At 35.3% G+C, this 22,309-nt stretch overlaps 1 protein-coding gene across 5 annotated transcripts in view; it reads left to right on the top strand.

The window, feature by feature from the left end:
* DPYD (dihydropyrimidine dehydrogenase) overlaps positions 1-22,309 on the top strand; it is a 336,847-nt gene that overhangs the window by 27,185 nt on the left and 287,353 nt on the right. For all 5 annotated transcript variants that reach the window (XR_001876800.1, XM_017827217.1, XM_017827219.1 and 2 more), the window contains exon 3: positions 19,377-19,459. Coding sequence is in view for 4 of the 5 variants with exons in the window: in XM_017827217.1 (XP_017682706.1) it covers positions 19,377-19,459 (83 nt within the window). In the remaining variant the exon portion in view is untranslated. The remainder of the gene's footprint in view (positions 1-19,376; positions 19,460-22,309) is intronic.

Consider the following 22,309-nt stretch of genomic DNA (forward strand, 5'->3'; position numbering starts at 1 on the left):
AAATTTGATGTTGGATGATTCCTCTTCTATATAGCAGCACTCACCAATGATTTTTAGTTCCAGGTCTATTTCTGATCTTAACCATTTCAAAACTGAAGTGTTGCAGAGTTGCAAATTGTTTAGTTTTGCACGTAAATATGACAAAATGAAAAATGCTTGTCTGCTGCAAGTGCTGAATTCCAGGTAAGTCTGATCAACAAATTCCCCTTCGTTACAGCTGAGCAAATCAGAGAATAGAGATAGGACCAGAAACCATCTTCTGTTCACTTTGAACTTTTGCTTAGCATTATATTCTTTTAGATGTGGATTTCTGTATATTTTCCTGTGGTTATTGGACGGAGATAAAGGTATTATGCTGGTGTATTGGGATAAATAGCAAGAAGACTAGCTTCTCTTTTTTCAGCCCCTCTACTCCCACTTTTTTTTTTTTTGCTTTTGTAAACCATTGCTCATAATGAAACCTATACTACTCTTTCTTCTCCTAGATTTTCTTCTTGTATAGTGAAGGCCTCTCTCCATTCTGTTTATTCATATAAAAATATGAAATTAAAAATGGTCATGAGCTTTAGGTTGATAAATTTCTTGGAGAAACCTGTGCCATTGTTAGCATGTTAGTAATTACTTCAGATCTATTTTTAGTGTCTAAGTTGTGGAAGACATCTACTCAGTAGAAGTAAAAGGAGCTGGGAGACCAATTTTACTAGTAGAGCTAGTAGAGCTTGCTGAATGCTGTATTTTGAGCAGGGCTTGTAGCACTGTCCAGTATTAAGTTGCACTGAAGTGTTCATTGCAAGACCCTGCTTGTAGTCTGTCTGCAACTTTGCCATATATTTGGACAGAAAATTTTTGAGTACCAGTCCATCAGTTCCTTTATGCATATTAAAAATGCAGTCATGTATGCATATAAAGAAAGGCTTGATTTAAGTATGAATGAACAGATCTGGTAGAAAAAGCTTGGTCTTTTAAACAATCATGATAGCATTATATTTAAAAAAACCCACTGACATCCTTCTGCTTTGAAGCAAGGAGATCTAACAGACTGGGTTTTGAAAAAGTATATTGGTGCAACAGAACTGTCCAGAAGTTTTATAAACCTTATCTGGGCCAGCTTCTGTTGCATTTTCATCACAATGTACAGTCCTCAGGTGCAGAGCAGATAACTGCCTCATCACTCACTGCTCCTTTGCTTACAATATTCAGTATTCTTTACTTATGGTAGTGTCCTGGTTTCAGGAACTCTGAAATTTTTGGTGATGAATCTCAGGAATGATTTTAGACCTTCATAGTGATTTCTTTGTTGTTTTATAAACTGATACATTCTTTGAATATAGTGTTGAAAATAGATATGCCCTGTTGGGAACTGATGATCAGAAATAATTTTTTAGAGATTCTTCCATATGCAGAGATGCTAGGGACTTCTTGTCAAGGCATATTCCCTCAAGTCTTTCTGGCTGTTTCCCTGTTCCAGCAGTTCCAGCTGTCTTCAGACATCTACATGTATGTATTTTCTGCAGTCACTTCTTCCATCCCCTGATGGATTCATCAACAATTATCTGGAACAATCATTCACTCAGCAGAACTTTCTGTTCTCTTACTGAGAATAGGACTAAACCTACTCTTGCTTAACTGCTAGCTGAAGGGGAAGATGTTTTCTACTGTAAAGCTAAAGATCCTACCACTTGCATTCCATTTAAAAGTTATCAAGTTGTAATTCATGTCTTTGTTTTTTCCTAAAAAAAAAATAAGTTGGAGTTTTCTTGTTCATGTACCATGTGAAAGGAATGTTATTAACATTGCTAAATTAAGTAAACAAATTAAGAAGCATCCAAATGACTACCTGTACAGTTGCTTTAAAGGATATGCACTATTCAGGTGAAGTGTACAGATGGTAAAAAGATAGCAAGTGTAAAACTGAAACTTTATGTATCAAAATCACTTAAGGGAACAGTAATAAAGTTGTTTCTTGTGTGCTAAGAATATGCTGTAGAGTTTCCACTCAACAGGTTTAAATTTGGGTACAGTTGTAAATAGAAATCAATCTAATAAAATCATAAAAATATAGGTTTAGGAGGGATAGTGAGAGAATTTCTGGATTGGGACAGAGTGAAATCCAGCTAGACATTTCTTGGCAGATATTTGTGTAATACACTTCTAATGACATATGATGTGGGAGACTTTGTATTCTTTTTACTGTTAATGCAACAAAAAATTTTTCCTAAAATATACTGTATTTTATTTGCTGAAAATCAAATTATCATCTCCTCTTACTACTTGAAGAACAATTGATGAATATTGTTCTCTTTTTTGTATAAAATCTGTTAGAAAATCTTTAATATATCTCTCTATCGATCTGTCTATCTGTGGGTGCCCCATCTCTGGATGTATTCAAGGACAGGTTGGAGGTTTTTTGGGACTAGATGATCTTTAGGGTCCCTTCCAAACCATTCTTTTATATTAGAAGATTGCTGTTAGATATCCTTTCAGTTCTCTGTTTTTCTTCAACTCTTCTTTGCTGGTTATCTTTTCTGAAACTGGTTTTTTGTTTGTTTGTTTGTTTGTTTTCTTTGGGTTTTAATTTTCTCCATCTTTCTCTAATTATGATAATGAAAAATTTCAGATAGGACCTAGTTAGCACCAATTGGGATGAAATAATTTCTTTGCCTTACCACTGAACTATTGGACATGTGCTGTTCCCTCTGAGAGTATTGGATTATCTTGTATTCAATTTATGACCTAAATCCTGACCCTTCAGTTTGGCTTGGTTTTAAAATTCTTTCCTTGCCTTTTAAAATGTTTGATATCTCCTCCTTTCCTGTTTCCTTTATTCCACCAAGCAGTTGAAACCGTTAGTACATTCTTCTTTTCCAGTTATCCAAATCACTGGGGTCTTGGGTGAGTCATGAAGCATCTTGATTCAGGTGATTTTTTGCTGATGGAAAACAAACCAGGGGTTGTTTTAAATTAGTTGTGCCCTCACTGGGTATTTGTCTTATCTAGTCTACATTTTTAATTGGCTAATGAAAATGTGCTGTGGAATACTTAGAAAAAAATTTTATTCTAGATTTGTCATGTGTTCCATGACAGTTATTGATGAGTTCACCCATCCTCTTAGAGATAGAAAATAAGATTGATTTAACATTGTTTTTACATGCCCATTTTGGCGCTTTTTATATCATATGATTTTTAATACATATGCTCAATTTTCTCTGCCAAGGGATGTGACTGATATTTTTGCTCCTTTGTTTTTGTTTTTTTTTCCATAAAAGGAAGCATTAAGTCTAACTCTTCTGACCTTTGGGAACCACAAGCCTTCAGACTCTTTGGGTGCAATTGATAATGGTGTGTGCATTGCTTCAGTTAGTTCCTTGATGACTTAGTGATATATGAGCTGCATTCGTCTGATTAAAAAAATAAATTTCCAAACCTCTTTTTTCCATGCTCAAGCCTGCAATCCCATATTCTTGCTAAAAATAATTTTTTTTAGTTGTTGTTATGGCTATACCATGCTATCTTCACAAAAAGAGCAGGGAGAGCTGTTGACTCTGCATCACTTGCTATTTGCTCTGCTGTACATAACCTGTACTTCTTTATTTTCTTCTTACTTCTCATGTATATAGTACTATTTTTTTGCTATTTTTTATAATTTTTTCCTCTTCCTTGCTAATTGAAATTTACATAGCTTTCTGATTTTATTCTGCAGTGTTTGTGTGGTCCATTTATACTTAAAAATTTATCTTCTTAGGTGTGTGTCATAGTTTCCCTGCTTTTATGATTTTGATTTCCAGGCCGTGGGGAGAGACATGGTATGATCATAAAGGTCTGTTAAGAGCGTTGTTTTGGAGGTGGGGGTGGTGGTATGTGTTTTTTTGGGTTTTGTTTGTTTTATTTTTATTTGCTTTGCTCAGGAAGTTTGCCTTTGTGAATTTCTGTCAGGTTTACCCTCTCTCCTGCTTTCCTTTGTGATCAGTATAACTCTCAGGAGACATACCAGAATGATCCCTGACTATTGAAGTTGTGTTTTCTGAAGTTCACCATCCTCATTCTGTTACCCTCACCACTTTCTGTACCTGGAATTGATTGTAATCTATTACACAGGTAAATCATTGATAGTAAGACACTTTGACTTTTTATATGCAGCCTGGAAAACCACAGATCCTAATAATGATAAGATGCAGGTATTGTTTGATGTGATAACTGACAAACTTTGTTAGTAGCAGTCATTTAATCTGAAACACTAGGTTAGAATTTTAAACAGTATCATCTCTTACTGATTCTGGTATCAATCTGAATGGACTTTAGTCTTAAATTTAGCAAATGGTGAAGTCATATAATAAACACAAACTACAATGTTCATCAATCTTTTTTTTTCTTTTCAGTTAGTTCAGTATAAATTCTCTAGAAGAATTGCCAAAATTTATTTTTTGATTTTCTAAGACAAGGTCAGAAGTTAAGAAAACTATTTAGATCTCTGAACTGAACTAAATAGGTCAAGGACACTAATTTTGACAGATTCTTATTAATTGAAATGCACAAAAGTTATTTGGAATTTGCATCGCAATTTGTAAAGAAGAGTTTCAGGCTGAACTGGAAAACAACTTCAAAAAGAATATTAATACTGAGGATTACCCATAAGGAGTTGAAAAAAATGAGATTGATGGGCAAAGGAAGAAATAGACGAAAAAATGAGAACTTTCAAAAGTCAAGTTGAGTCACTCTGGGTGAAAGAAATTAAAACAAATAGTAAAAGGTTATTCAGCTATATAAAACAAATAGAAGATTCTTAAGCTATCTAAACTAAAAGAAATAAAAGGACAAGGAAACATCCTAGGTGTTATCTGAAGTCTTTGTAAATTGCTGTCCTAGTTTCAGTAAAATGGAAATAATACAAGAGGGGGCTAATGCGCAGACAAGTGCAGAAATGGAAATTACCCCAGACAGGCCATAAAGAAAACCTAGAGTGTTTCATCTTTGAATTTAAAGGGACAGAGCAATGTCCATAAAAGTATCACAGAAAAAGTGACGTGAAATTACAAGCTTTGGAGTAGAGCGAGCTGTGTGTTATAGTACTTGATTAAAGAATAGCCGATGCAGTTTCTGGATGTTTAAAGATGGAGAGTTGATAGGCAACTATCACTCTGTCAGTCCCGTATCAGCTGTGTGCAAAACTTAAACAACAGATTTTGAAGCAGAGATTTATTAACTGCATTAAGGTAAATCTAAGATAGAATAAGACATATTGGGCTTTATTGTTAGGGATAAATCATGACACACTGACAAGGGTTTTTATTGTTGCCAATTAATAATGAAGTGTCATCTGCTTAGATTAGAATAGTAACATGGACAAGGGACTGACTAGAGAGGAAACGAGGGTGAGTAGTGGTTAAAAAAGAGCTGCTGGGCTTTTAGCAGAGCTTGTTGAAGGATCAGTCTTCAGATTCATAGCATTTAATATTTTCATTAATGAGCTTGACATAAATATTAGGAGCATGTTACAAGAAAGTCGACAGGCACTGTCAATACAGAAGGAACTAGAACATCATAAAGAACTGTGTGACACTGAAGTTTAGAATAAAAAAGATAAGAATAAATTTAATAGTGCAATTAGGAGGCTGTACAGCCAAGGGCTGAAGATGAGAATGACTAGGAGCCTAATGGTTAGAATTAAGCAAGAAGATGATTTAGAAATACCAGCTGATCAGAGGATGATGGTTCCATCAAATGGATGAGAAAATCTGAATGCAAACTGAATGTGAAAGCAAGAGATTAACTCTGATCATACAAGTTGTCACTTTGAGTCTCCTATACGCTTTAGTGGTTTGGACCGTGGGGATCTGACTTGGCATGTTCAGGTATTTGACTCTTTGTGCCGATTGCTACCTGTTAAAAAGGGAATATTCATAGTATGTAGAGTAAATTGCTTTAAAATCACTTCAGATGCATAGTGATGAATGTCATTGAAATGTTCATTGGGAAAAATAGTTCTGCTTTCGAGTAAGGTTTTCAATAGTGACTAGTAAATAAGGCTACACACTAAGCACAAATGTTGAAGAACTAATGATTAGGTGAGCCCTCTCTGTTCTGTATTCTAAGCCGTGAAGCACATTAGTGTAAAATAGCCTCTGATCATATAATTAAAACTGGTTTAGCTGCATATGTGTGAAGGAGCCAAATCAAGTGTTGAAACAGCAAACCTTTTTTAGGCATTTTTGAGGAGTTTGTGCTTAACTGTGCAATGTCTGTGGTTTTTTTTATGGCGGTCCGTTACGATCTATGGGTTCTGTTCCCCAACCAACTTTACGTACCTTACTTCAGCCTTTAATTTTTACAAACATTACTATGGGAATGAAGTCAATTAATTGTGTACCTGAATATTAGTTTCTGTCCTGTGTTTATCTGTGTGGATCATTTGCAGCCTGACTTTACTAAGTAATAAGTTGTAGCTGATAGATGTAGACGGAGGCTGTTAAATATCTTTTTAAGATATGTGCTCTAATGTGCTTTCTTTTCACTTACTACTGTTATTCTGCTATGCAGACAGCAAATTGCTTTGAGGCTGATTTATCTATATAAAAAATTTCCAAGCAATAACACTGATTTTTGATGCCCTTCAGAAATAAAGATGTTAATGGAGCATTTTCTCCATTTTGTAGGGCTGCATCACAGGTTAGTCCTTACCTAAATTATGTAATTATCTTTTGTTTTAGCATTTCTAGTTCTTGACTCCTCTTCCAGGACTCCTAATATCCTTAAAGTTTTAGTCTCTTGCATAACCATCATTTCCATCCATTTGAGAGTTTTCTTTCTCTGAAGCTGCCATTGGTTGTTGAAAGTAGTCTTTCACTGCTGTGGAACAAAAAAAGGACTGTTAGGGAAACTGCTTTAGTATCTAATTTGAAACTCAGCCTGGCTAATGCTGAATCATCAATACTTTGTAAAGTATGGACTTAATGCACATTTGTTTCTAACTTTTGTAGAATGAACCCAGCAAACTTGTTTTAAGAAAAAGTGTGAGGGGGGGAAGCTTTGATTCACTTTCACTTCTGTCGCATCTGAAATAATTAGAAATAATAGATATTGACAGTCTTTTAAGATTGGATCTATAAGTTTTGGGGACAAACTTCACAAGATGGTGAAGGGCCTTGAGGGGAAGCCATGTAGGTAGCGGCCAAGGTCACTGGGTCTGTTCAGCCTGGAGAAGAGGAGACTGAGGGGAGACCTCATCGCAGTTACAACTTCCTTGTGAAGGGAAGAGGAGGGGCAGGCACTGATCTCTTCTCTGTGGTGACCAGTGACAGGACTTGAGGGAATGGCCTGATATTGTGTCAGAGGAGGTTTAGGTTGGATATTAGGAAAAGGTTCTCCACCCAGAGGGTGGTTGGGCACTGAACAGGCCCCCCAGGGAAGTGGTCACAGCACCAAGCCTGACAGAGTTCGAGAAGTGTTTGGATGATTCTCTCAGGCACCTGATGTGACTCTTGAGGATGGTCCTGTGCAGGGCTAAGGGTTAGACTCGATGATTCCTGTGGGTCCCTTCCAACTCAGCATATTCTGTGATTGTTTTATAATTCCACTGCATTTTTGACAATGCTTGGACCATTTTTCCTACCCTATGCAGTCTGGAGGCTACCTACTGTCTTTTCTTTAGTGTAAAGCTAAAGTGTAAAGATGAAAGCAAATGAATCTCAGCCAGTAATGCATACAAGTAACTATTTAAGAGTTGGTTGAATTTAACACAAATTTTAATTGCATAAGAAATCGTATTTCCGTTCTGTTTCTCAAAGATTGTAACAGTAGTAGTATTAATGAACAGCAATAACATGTAAGTTATGTGTGTTTTATAGAGTACGTGAGAGACAAGAGGGCAGTGTGCGTCAGAGTATGTGGCCATTTCTTGTGCTGGAAGAGTAGTCCTGTTGCTGATGCTTTCTCTGGAGTTCTTCTTTCTCATTTATGTTTTCCTCTGCATTTATTTTTCAGTGAATGGACAAGCAGTGCGAGATCTTGCATATATTTGTAGCAGTAAGTCTGAAAAGCTCTGTTGCCACCAGGGCTCTAGAAAAGCTGTGGAGAGGTACAGGGTGTTGCTAGGCAACACTGCATGGCCACAGATAGTATTCTTCTTTTAAGTTATTTATTCTTCAGTTTGAGTGTGTCCTGCTTGGAGCCATTTGGGTAATAGTTAAGCAAGCACATAGAAATCAGAGAGCTTGCAGGAGTGGAATAAAGGAATGCAATATAAAAATATAAGGAAGGAAAAGCCATGACACATAATGGAGCAGACCAAGAGACATAAAATAATTAGTAAGGACTAGGGGAAAGAAAGTAAACAAGCACGAGGAAACAGAACAGGAGAGGAAAAAAACCCCAAATTATGGAAAAAAAAAAAAGATAGGGCACTATTGAAGAAAAATTAAAAATTGAAAACTCAAACAGTGTATACACAAGGGAAACGGGGAAACTGCTGCATAAGAATAAGAATTAAAAATCAGAGATAAAAATTGCTTCAAGAGGAAAAGGGAGAAATTCGGTAATTGTGTTAAAAGAATAATGACTTTTGTTTCTTTTTGATTTGCATCATCCTATTCTTTCTTATTGCTCTATTTGCACATATACAATAGTAGTAGTGACGCTCGGAGCTTGGGACTGATTACTAAATGCAATATGTTTTCCAGAGAGGAAAAATAATTTAAAGTAGGAGTTTCAGTGTTGTTTAGAAATGATTCAGAAATGGTTCAGTTTAGAAATTATTCAGTGTGCCTGTTTGAAAATAGCCTTTTCAAAATTAGGTTATTGCGTTTTATTGAAAATCATGGGGGTGATTTTCCTAAAGGTACTAGGTTAAGCTCTGATTGCATGGAGTGAGTGGAGTGTTCATACTCTCCACGTTAAGCGGGGGCAGGTCTGTCTTGTGCAGTGTTCTGGGAACTAAAAGCCCTTCACTCGAGATAGTTGGAACCATTTATAGGCTTTAGTAGCATAGCCATGTGAGGAAAATGCTGTGACAGAGCCAGCCCAGCTGACAGACCCATGTTATTAGCTCAGCAACTGTGGTACCTAGTCCTAATGTCTTGAGCACTGTTTGTGGGACATGAAGAGTGCTAAGCCAAACTCAGAACAATGAACCTTGCATCACACTCCTCTCCTGGTGAATCTTGGGTCCTCCATATGTCCCTGGTTGCTTGGGAATTGCTGGGAAGGTGCTTGCCTAGTGCTTTGGGGCATGCTTGTATTGTTCACCTCACCTTGAATACAGCAATTTTCAAGAGACTGACAAGAAGGGGAATACAGTAGTATGAGCTCTCTGAGGACAGGCCAGAAGGTTTTGGGAGAAGAAAGCTATTCAGATTGACACATGAAAGCTCCCGAAGGAGTAAAAACCTTACAAAGAAGACAATAAATGGGACACAGAGCTAGAAGAGTGCATAGTGCCGCACTGGGGTATTGGGTAGTTAGATGCTCTTCTCTCTAACATGGTAAATGGAACCGAGACCTGAGGCGATATATTTATCCTGATGTTGTTTTCAAGCTACATGTGAATAAACAAGCATTGCAGCAGCATTCTCCTAATGCTCTTTTGCATGCCCTGCTAAAAAAATGTAGCTGTACGTAAGCCTTGTTCATTTCTGTGTGTAGGAAAGTTCTTTTTCACAAAAATTCTTAGAAAAAATAAATCAATACCATTAATTTCCTAAATTTTTGTTGGAAGATACTAAAGCTTGTTTAACATGCATGATATTTTATTCAAAGAAGATTACACTTATTTGAGCAGTTTTCCCTAGTTTTTAGTTATCCCCGTGTGTCTGTAAATAGATGACACAACAGATGGTGATAACTTCATAGGATCTGCAACCATTGTAATAGCCCCATACCTCTGATTTTATGAATATTTTTTTTGAGAGAAGAGGTATTTTAAGTATTTGTACTGTCCTACTTTGTTGTTCCACACCTACACCCTCCCCACCAAGGCTTGACTTTCCACCTTCTTAGCAATAAGCTTTCATTTGACTAACTTGGCTTGATGCGTGATATTTCCAAATATGTGGTGATGTTGACTCTTAAACAGTGTTGTGGTTCTTTCTGCATTCTTATTCATGCTTTCCCATATAGTTTTTTTTTTTTGCGCTTCCATTTATTTCCTCTGACTCTGTATATATTACAGAATCTGAGGTCCCTGTCTTACTGTGTAGCTGTTGCAATACGGTATGAGATACCAGTCAGTGTTAAGCACAGTAAAGAATGCATATAAATATAGTAGTCTTTTCACAATTTTTTTACCTACAGTGTTTAGTAGGTAAAGCAAAATCTGCCTATGCAAGCAAAGTGAGAAATTCATTCAATGCTTCTCATGGGCAGGCAAGCATTCTGCCATGTGCAGGAAAGCAGGGCTCGCTCCAACATGCGTAACAGTGACCTGGGAGGATGAACACCATCACAGAATCATTAAAGTTGGAAAAGACCTCCAAGATCATCAGGTCCAACCTTTGACTAAATACCACCATGCTCACTAAACCATATATAGCAAAGTGTAATCACTCCAAAGCTCCCTCCTCCTTCTTTCCCCAGCTTTATGTGCTGAGCATGACTCCATATGGTGTGGGATATCCCTTGGGTCAGTTGGGGCCAGCTGTCCCAGCTCTGTACCCTCCCAGCTCCTTGTGTACCCCCAGCCTTCTCACTTGGAATCCTGACTCTGCATAAGCACTGCTCAGCAATAGCTAAAACATTCTCGTGTTACCAGCAATGTTTTCAGCACAAATCCAAAACACAGCCCCATGCTATGAAGAAAATTAACTCTACCCCACCAAAAAACAGTGTTTTGTGAAAGAACCATATTCAAAACCATGAGAAAAAGCTAAAGTAGATTAGCTTCTGCAGAATTGGTTGGGAAAATTGTATCCTGTTTTTTTTGATTTTTTTTTTTTTTAATATTGAGGCAACCACAGGGAGCTGTAGTGCATGATGAACACAGGACAATGAAAGAAAATGTTTTGTTGTGGCCTGTCTGAAATACTGTTGTTGGAGAATAAAATGTGACATGTAAGAGATGAGAGGTGGCATCTTGGGCTGAGGAAGCAAGTCTCCTACAGGTAATTTGCTTTTATTCCACCACATAGGGCTGGACCATACTGTTTCAGGGTGGTGTTTAAGCATTTTATTTTAACTTTAATTTTTGAAAAACTTTTATATTTAATAATTCTTTAGCTATGCATGAAAAATAAGAGGCATCCTGTAAGTTAGTACTCTAAAATATGTGGAGTTAATTCTTTAATGTCTTGGTCATTTGGTTTCTGAAAGAGCAGGGGCTTTTGGGTATGTGTTTTTCCTTATGCTCTTTGTTGAAGGTCAAGAACATAATCTGTTTCTTAAGAGTACAGTTCTACCTACATTTTAAAGATTCTTCCTTTTTTTTCCCAGGTTATGAGCTCTGTAAATGTTAATTCTCAATATGAATCTGGTCTTTACCTGCATAGTCTCATTTTATTTAATCTCAATGAGTCAAGGGAATATTTGCTTAAGCAGAGTAAAGAATCCCAAGGGAAAAGCAAGCAATGTTGAGGTATGTGAAAGTAATGGGAGGGGTAGGGAGTATAGCATTTGGGATGTTTTTTTTTTTCTTAGTAGTCATTGATTGTGTTTTCACTATCAAGTGGAAATGGCATATTTATAAAAGAATTACATTGTAAATTACATTATATTAAGAATACTGGAGAACTGGAGTATTCAACCACGAAGAATGGGTCCCAGACAGGATTTTAAACTTCTTTAAAGGCTCTCATGTTGTGCTTAGGCTCTCCAATAGGAGAAAGACAGGACTACAGCCACATTAAAAAAGAAACAGTATTTAGATTAAGTTTGTCATATTCTAAGAGATGTGTATTGTTCCCTGCTACAGACCCCTATCCTGTACAGGGAAGCAGTCTTACAAGTGTCCCTTCAGATGCAGAGGGACCGGTAGCTTGTTGCCAAGTCCTCCTATTCATCTGCTCATCAAGTTTAACATTTGTTGTAGGAAGAAAAAGAAAAATGTGAGAGAGGCAAAGGTTTTCCTTCCCCCCCTCCAAAGTTTTTTCTGTCTTTTAAAGCTGAGTCACAAGAGAAGGAGCATTATAAATAGTCCTGCCTGGTAGTATCACCTGTATTCTCTGTGCCTTTATTATTTCCAGCTGTGCCTCTCGTTTCTTGCATATCTCTTGTAGCTTTTTATTCTTTTGAGTTCTTTGGTCTACTATTCTTTGTGTTGCATGCTTGGGCCTTTCAGAATGTCTTTTCTTATCTTCCCTGTATCACTACTATCTGATGTGTTATCCATTGCCAAAACACGTGGTGTCTGCATCTGCTCTGACAACAGCAGGTTGAATGCAAGCAAGATACCATACCCTTATGTGAACATGAAGGCTGTGATAAATTTGCCACTTGAAATTTGTGCGTGAAACAGCATGAAAAGGAAGTTATCAGAATGCCATCTCAGACTGGAACATCTTTCGCAACTCCAGTAAAATTGCAAACTAAAGTGTTAAGTGTGTTTAATAAGTAATTAACTTCTACATGATTACCTATCTTTAAGGATTAAATGCACCATATTGGAAAAAGTTTAAAAAATAAAAAATTGTCTGCTTTCACTTCAGAATTTCCAGTTACATTGACAGTATTTCTGGTAATTAATAACAAAACACCACGCTTGCAGTTTCAGAAAATAGCACGTGCATCAGTTTCCTGGTATCAATCCTGCATTAGCAATATATTCCTGTTTTTAGAGAAAATGTGATACTTGCTTTTGAGTTTATACATGCACTAATTTTAGTGCCTTATAATGATGTACCTCTAAAAAAACCCTGAGAAGATTAACATGGTTATGCTAATTAGGCATTGATTACAGCCTGCCACAATTCTATTTAATGCTTTTTATATTGTTTTTTATTTGATTACCGACACTTAGGCTGGTTTTCTCTTGGAATTCTGCTATTTTTAATGTGCTAATATCTATATTTTTCTAAAAGCTTGTCTGGCCAATATGGCTGTATCACATAATGAAAAGAATTTTATGACAAATGTTCATGTATTATGAATGACATGCTGTCAAATGTTATGTAAATACCTGAGGACTCAATATACTTTCTGCAGATGTTAGGAATATGTATGTATTTTAAAAAAATACCTATTTTTCCTTTGTGAACAGCTGGTCGGTTAGCAGTTTTAAGCTGCTCTTCCCCCTTGTTTGGAATAAGAACCCCTTGAGAATGAGTCATAGCAAATGGGAAGACAGAATTTAGTAAGCAGATATTGTGAAGATCGTAACAGGTTACAGATATGATCAAACAATCTTTTTACTTGTTTAGCTTTTAAGAATGCTCTTAGATAAAACCCTTTGGCATATGGCATCAGGTTTTTTTACTTTCTCAATAGGAAGACAGTTTAAAGGGGCTTCCTGTCTTCAATACAGCTATTGGCTACTGAATCGCATTAGAATAAATGCAATATATGTAAGTCGTTTTGCCCTATAGCAGATGGGTGTTTAAGTCTGTGAGAGAAGATCAATGGAACCATTTAGCTTTTTGTGTTGTTTCAGTGTAGAAAGGCAGTCTGTTCCAAATCAAGAGAGGAGTCTGCTAAGAATATTTAGGTTTCATTGGAATAAAGCACAGTATTATATAAGTTCACAACAGGAGAAGTAGACGTGCTATTCGAAATTCATAACACTTGACTATTAGTCTGTTTTTAATATTTTTCTTTGGCATGTAATCCTGTTTAATTAGATTCTACTTGCTTTGTTGTTTCAAGATTCTGTAAACTGGAGTCTTATATACCAGCTGCTAAAGCAGGAGTTACTGTCTAAATGATATTCACAATGAGTATTTGGAAGGTTTACAATTATACCCTTGCTAATAAATTGTGCTATTTTCCCCAACAGTTTTAAGCGCTAATCTTCAGAAGGCATTTTAAAATTAGCTAAAATTCTGTCAAGAGATTTACAAAAATTGTTAGCATGAAGATAATTATGTCACAGTCCTTGGACTCCATCTCTGATTGTGTGCATAAATCAGAAAATGTCAGCTGTGTTTTCCCTTAATAATTATCCTTGCAGCAATATATTACAGTGTATATTACTATTATAATGTTGCTTTAGGTTTATAAAACACAAGTTAGTTATTTCTGAAGTTTTCTGCTGATGAAATAATTCACATTTCTAGAATAAGTGATTATTTATATTACCATTTTATATATATCAATGAGATCAGTTTGGAAATCAGCTTTCTACAATTTTTTAAACAGTCCCCTGAAGTAGTCAGCTTTTTTGTTACAACTTTGTTAAAGGAGATCACTTCTACAGTATGGCCAACATTTTCAAAAGAGCTAGCTAATGTGGTCAGCCTTGTGGCACGTGTGGCACTTGAAGTTTTAAGGCATTTTTGGACCAAAATTTGAGAATCTTCTTATTGAATCTGTACAGGATGTAGGTATTTACAGTAGATTCTGTAGGTCCTCAACAGTTTTGGTAATCTGTTGTTGGAACCTTCCTCCTTAAACATAACTAATTGAAATATTACAGTAAGCTAGTAAATACTTCAGAATTTGGACCAGATTGCCTCATTTTTAGGACTCAGAAATCTAGGTACAAATAGATTTAATAAATTAAATTTAGCTGCATAAACTGTAGAAAATAAGGACACAGCGTACTCTGTAGGAACATTTTAATGAATTATAAAGGAGAAAACCAAAGAAAAATTAATTTTTTTGGCATTAACAGTAATAGTAAATACGAACTGATTAGGTGAGAGCTGTTCTGCTGTTCTGACACTAGAAATGTGAGATTTACTCAAGCTTTCTAAGAAAATTTCCTAAACCCATGTGGAAGTGATGAATTCCAAGAATTCGGCAATCCTACTTACCTTAAAAACCTCTTTCACAGTAGAGAGATGGTATTTTAAGTAAGGCTTTTAATTTGGCAATGTATCAACTAGGATAAGAGATCTATCTCCTCAACTTCAGTGATGCAGGCTGCCTTAGGACAGGTCTTACACTGTTGTCAGTGCTAAAGATTTTATTTCTCAACTATCTCAAAATGTGTGCAGAGACATTATCGATAATATAATAAGTTTGAAAGTCTTATGTGAAGTATTTCAGGATAGAGTTAAAGTAGCAGCATATAGCTTAGTGTGATCCCACTCTTGTTTGGGTGGATGGAAGATTTAAGGTTGATTTCAATGGAAGTGGGGTCATATTTAGCCCTACTGTATCACAGAATTGGCAAGTTTGAGTTATGGTCTTCTCAGAACTCTGACTCTTATGCCTGTCATGGCAGAGCAGAGGCAGCAATGCTTTTGTGATTTAGGGAGATCCTCGGTGGTCACACCAGGCAATAGAATGTCGTTGGTTTCTGAGCTGTTTCTGCAAAGTTCTACGTTTGATCTGAGAGGCCAAATAAAGAACTGCTTTTCAAATAACTGAGTCAACAAAGAGGGCTTTTCCAGCAAAGACTAAATAATATACAAGAAAGCTAAGCTGATGAATGTGTAGAGAGAGGTTTTAAAAATACAACTTTACTTTTGCCAGAATCCTAGGTTTTTATTTAAAACGAGAGGGATTCTTTATTTATATTTTCCAGTTACATGAGCTAGATTGTTACTTCAGCCAATGTCAGAGTACTTGGACTTGGTAGTTAACTTTGCGTAGACTGTTAAAATATTACTATAAAGTTTGTCATAATGTTAATAATATTATTACTTACAATAACTGAAAATACAGATTTGTGAGCACAGTTTTTGCTCCCAAAGCTTGTAGTTTATTTTATTAACAAGAATAAATTGTAGCAGGAAAAAAAGTCATATTTTTGTGGACATGGGAGGAAAAGCTTTTCAGTTTGTTCATTAATCTTCCTTCTTCCTCATCTTCATACACTCATTATCTTTGTCTCATTTCTTCACAGATAGTTGTGAATACCCAGTCTACATCTCCAGTTTTAACTACTTGTCATACAAAATCTCACATTATAAATAAGCCATTTATTATATTTATTTATTTATATATAAAATATCTCCCCCGCTCTTGCTTTTTGTTACATTTAAAAAAGTCAAAGTCTTTATGGTATATTCCTTTAAGAAGCAGTATTTAGACTTTTGTGACTTTTTTAAATGTAATGGTAGTTTGACTTATGATGACGATGTCCCTGATTGTAACTCTATGCTGATTTTTCCTCCTGGACTTCTCAAAGGTGATATTTAGTGTAATATCATAAGTACTATAGATCTGCCAATAGTGATAACATGTAGAGTGCTATGTAATTATTGAATCATGGAGTTAAAACTTATAGACTTTATACCCACAAAAAATCACTTGGCAGTGAGCCACCGAAAGTAATTTTTTCATTGCTTGTGTTTTGACTTTTTTGCTTTAGCTGCTGCCCAAAATGAAACAGCTTGGAGTTTAATTGTTCATTATACTTAAATGTGTGAAGTACTATGGACCAAATCATACTGCTCTGTGCAAGATGTTTATAAATATGAATTATTTGGTAGCACGGATAATAGAATGATCTCCATTTTTGCTACTGATTTAGTACTTAAGAATGTAAAGCTCACCTTGGTCATGGTCAACCAAAGTTTCATCATTTCCCAGACATTCTTTGGAGTATTCTCATGCTTACAAGTTCATTCATGTTCTTATAAAATGAGATGCTTTCAGATGATCTGCAAGCAAAGCATGCGAGCTGGTACTCAGACACATGAAGTGCCATCTATACACCTGTAGCTATGCTTATATTTGGTATTTCAGACACCCTTTTCTCTTTCCTCTGAGAGGATCAAGCATACTTGGATGACTGGAAAAGCAGTGGGTATGATCAACACTTGCTTACTTGCCTGTTCAGTGTGTATGCACTAACTGATGACATAGCCCTATGAGGTCGTCTTCCTTCGTGAGTTTGTTTCTGGGTCAGTTTTTAGTTCAGTTTTTCTTAATAATTCTATGATTTGCTGTCCAGCTGTTGTACCTTGCATGAGAGTTATTAGGCTGAAAGTATCTGAGAAAGATAATGTCCAGAAACAGTTCTCAGAAATGGTAGAAGTCATCTTGGCAAATGAATTGGTACAACATCTATTATGCAAGTCTTTTTTTTTTGTTGTTGTTGTTTGTGTTTTTTGTTTTGGTTTTTTGTTTGTTTGTTTGGGTTTTTTGTTTTGTTTTGGTTTTTTTTGTTTTGTTTTGTTCTGGGCTATCCAGTTTTGCATTGGGTGTATAGTTGAGGTGGAGTATTTGTGTGTGTAAGGCTACATGATCACAGCATTTTCTTTAGATATGCTTTTGTTGCTCTTCAGCTGATTAACACAGTATGATCTGTACAGACATAGAAGAAATACAAACTGAACTTACTCATTTCAGCATTTTCCACATGTACAGGATCACTTATTTTAGCTTGTACAATATAGAGAAGATTTAGTGGTGTTTGATAAAAATCCGTGTGCTTTGTGATCTGGGGTCATCTGTCATTTCTACATGCCTTATATCACAAGGTCAAGAGAAAGGAATTGTGTGATTCTCAGATTTTCTGAACCTGTCCTGAGGTGCTGGTGACACAGGATTGTTAAAACATGGGCTTTTCTCTTTTGGCACTTGGAGCAATATTCCAAGTTTCCAACAATATTATGTTTCCTCTGGCCTGTTTTCCTGGAGGATGGGAGATCTAATTTTGCTTACACAGATATTTTCAGCTTAGTACTGGTGAATCAAGAATTTTTCATTAATTAGTATTGTTGATTTGGATTTCTTTTATGTATTTTAAATGACTGACCTGCCTATATGTGCTTGGAGCTGAAGGTCAATATATGCTGATCTAAATAATGGAATACTTCATTGTAGAGCTTCCCTGTCTTTCTTGTGCAATCCCTTTGAGTTTTGGAGTAGGATTTTACAATACAAAGGACAACTGTTTGTAATATAAACAAAAAAAATATCACATTAACTGTGGGATAAGATTTACTGCTACATGCATAGCTTTTAAAAAGGAGAAAAAAGAAAAAGATGTCAAAAGATGAAAATATGTGTAGCTTTGTTGATTTTTTTCTGCTCAGAAATGTATTTTTAAAGTATTAAAACTTTGTATTAAAAAGTCTGTAATCTTATTTAAAAATAATGATGATTTAAATGTTAATTGGACAAGCTAAAATATCTTGCTAGGTCAATTGCAAGTATCTAATAATTTCTTTCTCAGTAACGCTTTTGTAGCCTCAAATTGAATGTAATTATAAAAATGAAGAATCAATACACAAAAGAAATAACAATAGGTAACTTTTATTGTATTTACTATAACTATTTTTAAGATGTGGTCTTCAAAATTAATTCAGATATTAAAAATAGTGAAAGCAATATGACCAAATAATAGTGCACATAATTTCTTTAAAGCTGCTGCATATATAACATGACAATACTGTCTTCAAGATTGTTAGCAATAGTAACTGTTCTGCTTGCAACTTGTGTGTCTATTACACCCATATGGCAAAATTATGCCTCCCAGAGGTAACTTTTGGTATTGGAGAAAGTTGCTGTGGAGAACGGGGTAATCTAAAAGCCTCCTGTATTGATGGATCCTCAAGAGAAAATAAAAATCTTACGGAAGATGCAGATAATCAGAGAATTCTTGTTTGCTGGTATTTCACACTCGCTTTGCACAGATAAAAATTTCTGTACTCCCCGGCATCTTGTTAATCAATTTTACTATCTTTCTGACAGCAGAAGAAAAGGATCAGGGCTATGCAGTAATGGAACCAGTCACACATTTAGTAGTAATTTACAGAATATAGGAAAGTTTTGCTTCATTTATTGTCACAAAGTTGTTGGCTTCGTATTATTTTTAGAAATAGAGAGCTCTAATATGGAAAAACATAAAGGTTGAGTTGTCTATAAACCATCAATCTTTTCAGTTTCTATTATGTTTTAAAAATTTAATTAAATAGGAATTAAATATGACTGGTTTGTTCCAACAACATTGCCTGTTTTATTGGGACAACGTTTATAACTTCCATTATAATTCTAAAATGCTCGTTTAGGTTTCTGTTCTCATCTCTATGTGTACAGTATTGTTGTAGCCTTGCACACAGATAAAGGAAAAATTTTTTTTTCAGAGAAGAAAAAAGTAAAAATTCTGTAAATTTTATTATAGAACATTTATAAGATGATTTCCATGACAACCATATATAATATTCATGTTTAGTTTATTTCTGAGTTCTCAATGTCTTCTTAATGACTCCCATGTAATTAAAACAGAATGCATAATTTGACATAACATAATATAAATCAGTTTTGTTTGCGTGATGTTGAATACTGTTAATAAATGTACAATGAACTGTTTAAGAGCCTTACATGGATATGTCCATTTGTTGCAGAACTGTGAGAAACTGGAAAATAATTTTGATGACATCAAGCACACGACTCTTAGTGAGCGAGGAGCACTTCGAGAAGCAATGAGGTAAGTCTGGGTCACCATAGCAACAGTCACAGATGTGGTAAAGAAAGAGTCATTCTTCATTATTGGGGGAACAAATGAGTTCATTGCCACCATTCAGCTCTATTCTCTAAGGTATTAATTTGTCAGTGGAGAGGCTTCCCTTGAGGCTGTACTTTGGTTTTGAAGCTGCATAAATGTTAAGCCTGACTGCACAGTAAAAAATGTAAATGTTTAATTTGTTATTTAAAATGCTTAAGGGGTGCCTTGCTTTATATTTATACTAAATTGTGAGTGAATGAAAATATTGTTCATCTAAATTCTGTAAGTGCTAAAGCAGTTGTACAATGGTGTTTGAACAAACCTGTGTTTGCTTTAAATTGGATTTGATTTTTATGTATGTAGTTCCTGTGTACTCTGATTTTATCATCAGATTTACATGATTTTTGTTTTGATAATAGAATGGTAAAATCTGTCTAGTCCTTTATATATTGTAGAGATGTATTTTTTTCTTAATATCCTCATATAGTTACACTTAATACTTATTAGAGGAGGTTAAAATTAGTTAGTACATGAATCTTCTGCCATCCTTACCTGCACTGTGGAATATCTGGGTACAGGACTCCAAAGAAACTTGCCAGCTATAGTGTCTAGAAAGGTGGTGGAGTTGAATACAGATTTTCTAAAGTACCTCACTGAATAATCAGGAAGATGTTATTTATAGTATTATCTGTGAATTAGAAAATTATAGTAACCTGTACTTTTAAAGGTTTTGAAATTGGATAATAAAATGTAATGATGCAAACATAGTGCTTCATTTCACTTGCCTGATATCAGAGTAAATTCTTACACTTGCACTAGTGCAGTAAAAAGTAAAAACAACAGCAAAACCCCGTGAGAATCTTCTTGGAAAACTAAATACACCTATATGCTTTGACTGTGTTTCATAATCCCTTTAAATTTATAGACATGTGTGAATGATGTGATTTTCATGACTGATTTATGTTCATGAGGCTCTTGTCTCGTACTTGAGTGGTTTGTGAAGGTATTCTGACTTGAAATGCAACCTACCTCTTTTGAAGCTGCTCTCATTACTTACAAATGAACATTTCAACTACCAGTGTTGCAAATAACTGTAAAAATAGTGATATTCACTAGTGGTATTCACCTTTCTAATTGTGATTTTTGCTTTATGCTTGCTTTGTTTCATATGTTTAGAGTTTTCTCCCTTTGTGGTCAGTCACCTGTGTATATAAATCTTTTGTGTAGTGTCAGTAAATGGAAAGTGATTTAAAATAAAGATTTGCGGAACTTTTGGCATGTGAAGCTACTTTTAGTATTTCCAACAAATCAGATTCCAGCAAAGGTTGCTACTGTCGTGGAACAGCATTCAGGTTTGTGGCGTTTTGCAATACATGACGCAGCAGAGATAATATTTTAAAAACTTAGGAACTGACAACTCTTTGGTGATCAACACTGAATAGCAGAGGAAGCTTTGGTATTTCAAAGGTCATGTTTCTGTTACAAAGACTGTGTAGAAAATTCCTGTGATTCTTTGCTGCTCATACAATAAAAAGCACTTTACTGTCTAATAAATTTGTATCCTGGCTATTTCTGGTGGTGTGCAAGCCATTCAGAGAAACAGTTATTGATTGTGAAGTGTGAGAGATACTGTGCAGTGCTGGAATTCTCTTAATTGCAGTCAATATTATATGATTGGTTGTTTTCTTAGTTTTTTTTTTTTTTTGATAGAGAAAATACCTGACTTACTAAATTAATACTGTTATAAAGTATGGCTTTATAATGTGTTATAGCACCACATGAAAGGTGGTAAAAAGGTTAATTTAGAGAGTTCTATGCATGTAGGTGTGCATATTTTTCTAAATGTGTGTAAAAGACAATTTTTGCTTCAGGCTGTACAGTTCTTTCAACTGCTACATTTACTGTGTAGCTGCATTTTTCTGCTTGGATCCCAAGATTATCTGTAGCATATGTTGTTCAAATGGTACATTTTTATAGATTAAAGTTCACTTTGCTTTCCCATAATGACAGCGGACATTGGCCCAGGCGTGGGAGGACATAGATCTGCTGACCTCACTATGAGGTACCTGCCTCCTTTTGGTAAGGGACACGTGGAGAGGGTTGTACGTTGCACAAAAACACTAAAATCATGTGGGCATGAAAACAACCACAACGAAAAATCCTGGTTGGATAGCTAAGTGGATATATGTGGATCTCAGATGAGCCTTAAGTTCAGTGGGCAGTCTGCCCAAATTCTCTCTGATTTCCCAGAGTGGTACTACTGGTCTGCCAGATGAGAAATACAATGAACATTTTTCCCCAGTGCTCCTGTTTGGAACGAGACCTTCCATTTTAACTTCATCTTTGAGAAAAATGGTCAATTTAATATGGATTTCAGTACACTTCTAGGCTAAGAGTATCACTGTGCTCAGCATAAACAAATACTAATATCCAAGAAAGGTCTTGTTCTCTTTCCAGCTCTTCAGTATTCGAATTAAGGATTACATGAAAATTATCTTTCTTGTTTATGTATATAGATGTATGCAAAATAAACTTTCTAAAGGGTTTTCAAATGATCATATAAAGCCTATGAACTTTCTCTAGTTCTACTTTACATGTTATTTTAGATATTGAATGAGGTAATGAACTGATAGTAGTTTGCCATTATTCAATTTATAGAGTGATATTGTAAGAATTTGATTTATTTGTGATTGCACATAAAATCATAAATGCATTCAATTCAGTTCATGTTTTGCTTATTTTGTTAATGTACTCTAAATGTTTTATTTATTACTATATTTTAATGTAACTGCAAAGCTGAAGTAAACAGTAAGATACATTGATTTTTTGAAT

The sequence above is a fragment of the Lepidothrix coronata genome, unplaced genomic scaffold (assembly GCF_001604755.1).
Source record: "Lepidothrix coronata isolate B3197 unplaced genomic scaffold, Lepidothrix_coronata-1.0 Scaffold136, whole genome shotgun sequence".
Lineage (NCBI taxonomy): Eukaryota > Metazoa > Chordata > Aves > Passeriformes > Pipridae > Lepidothrix > Lepidothrix coronata.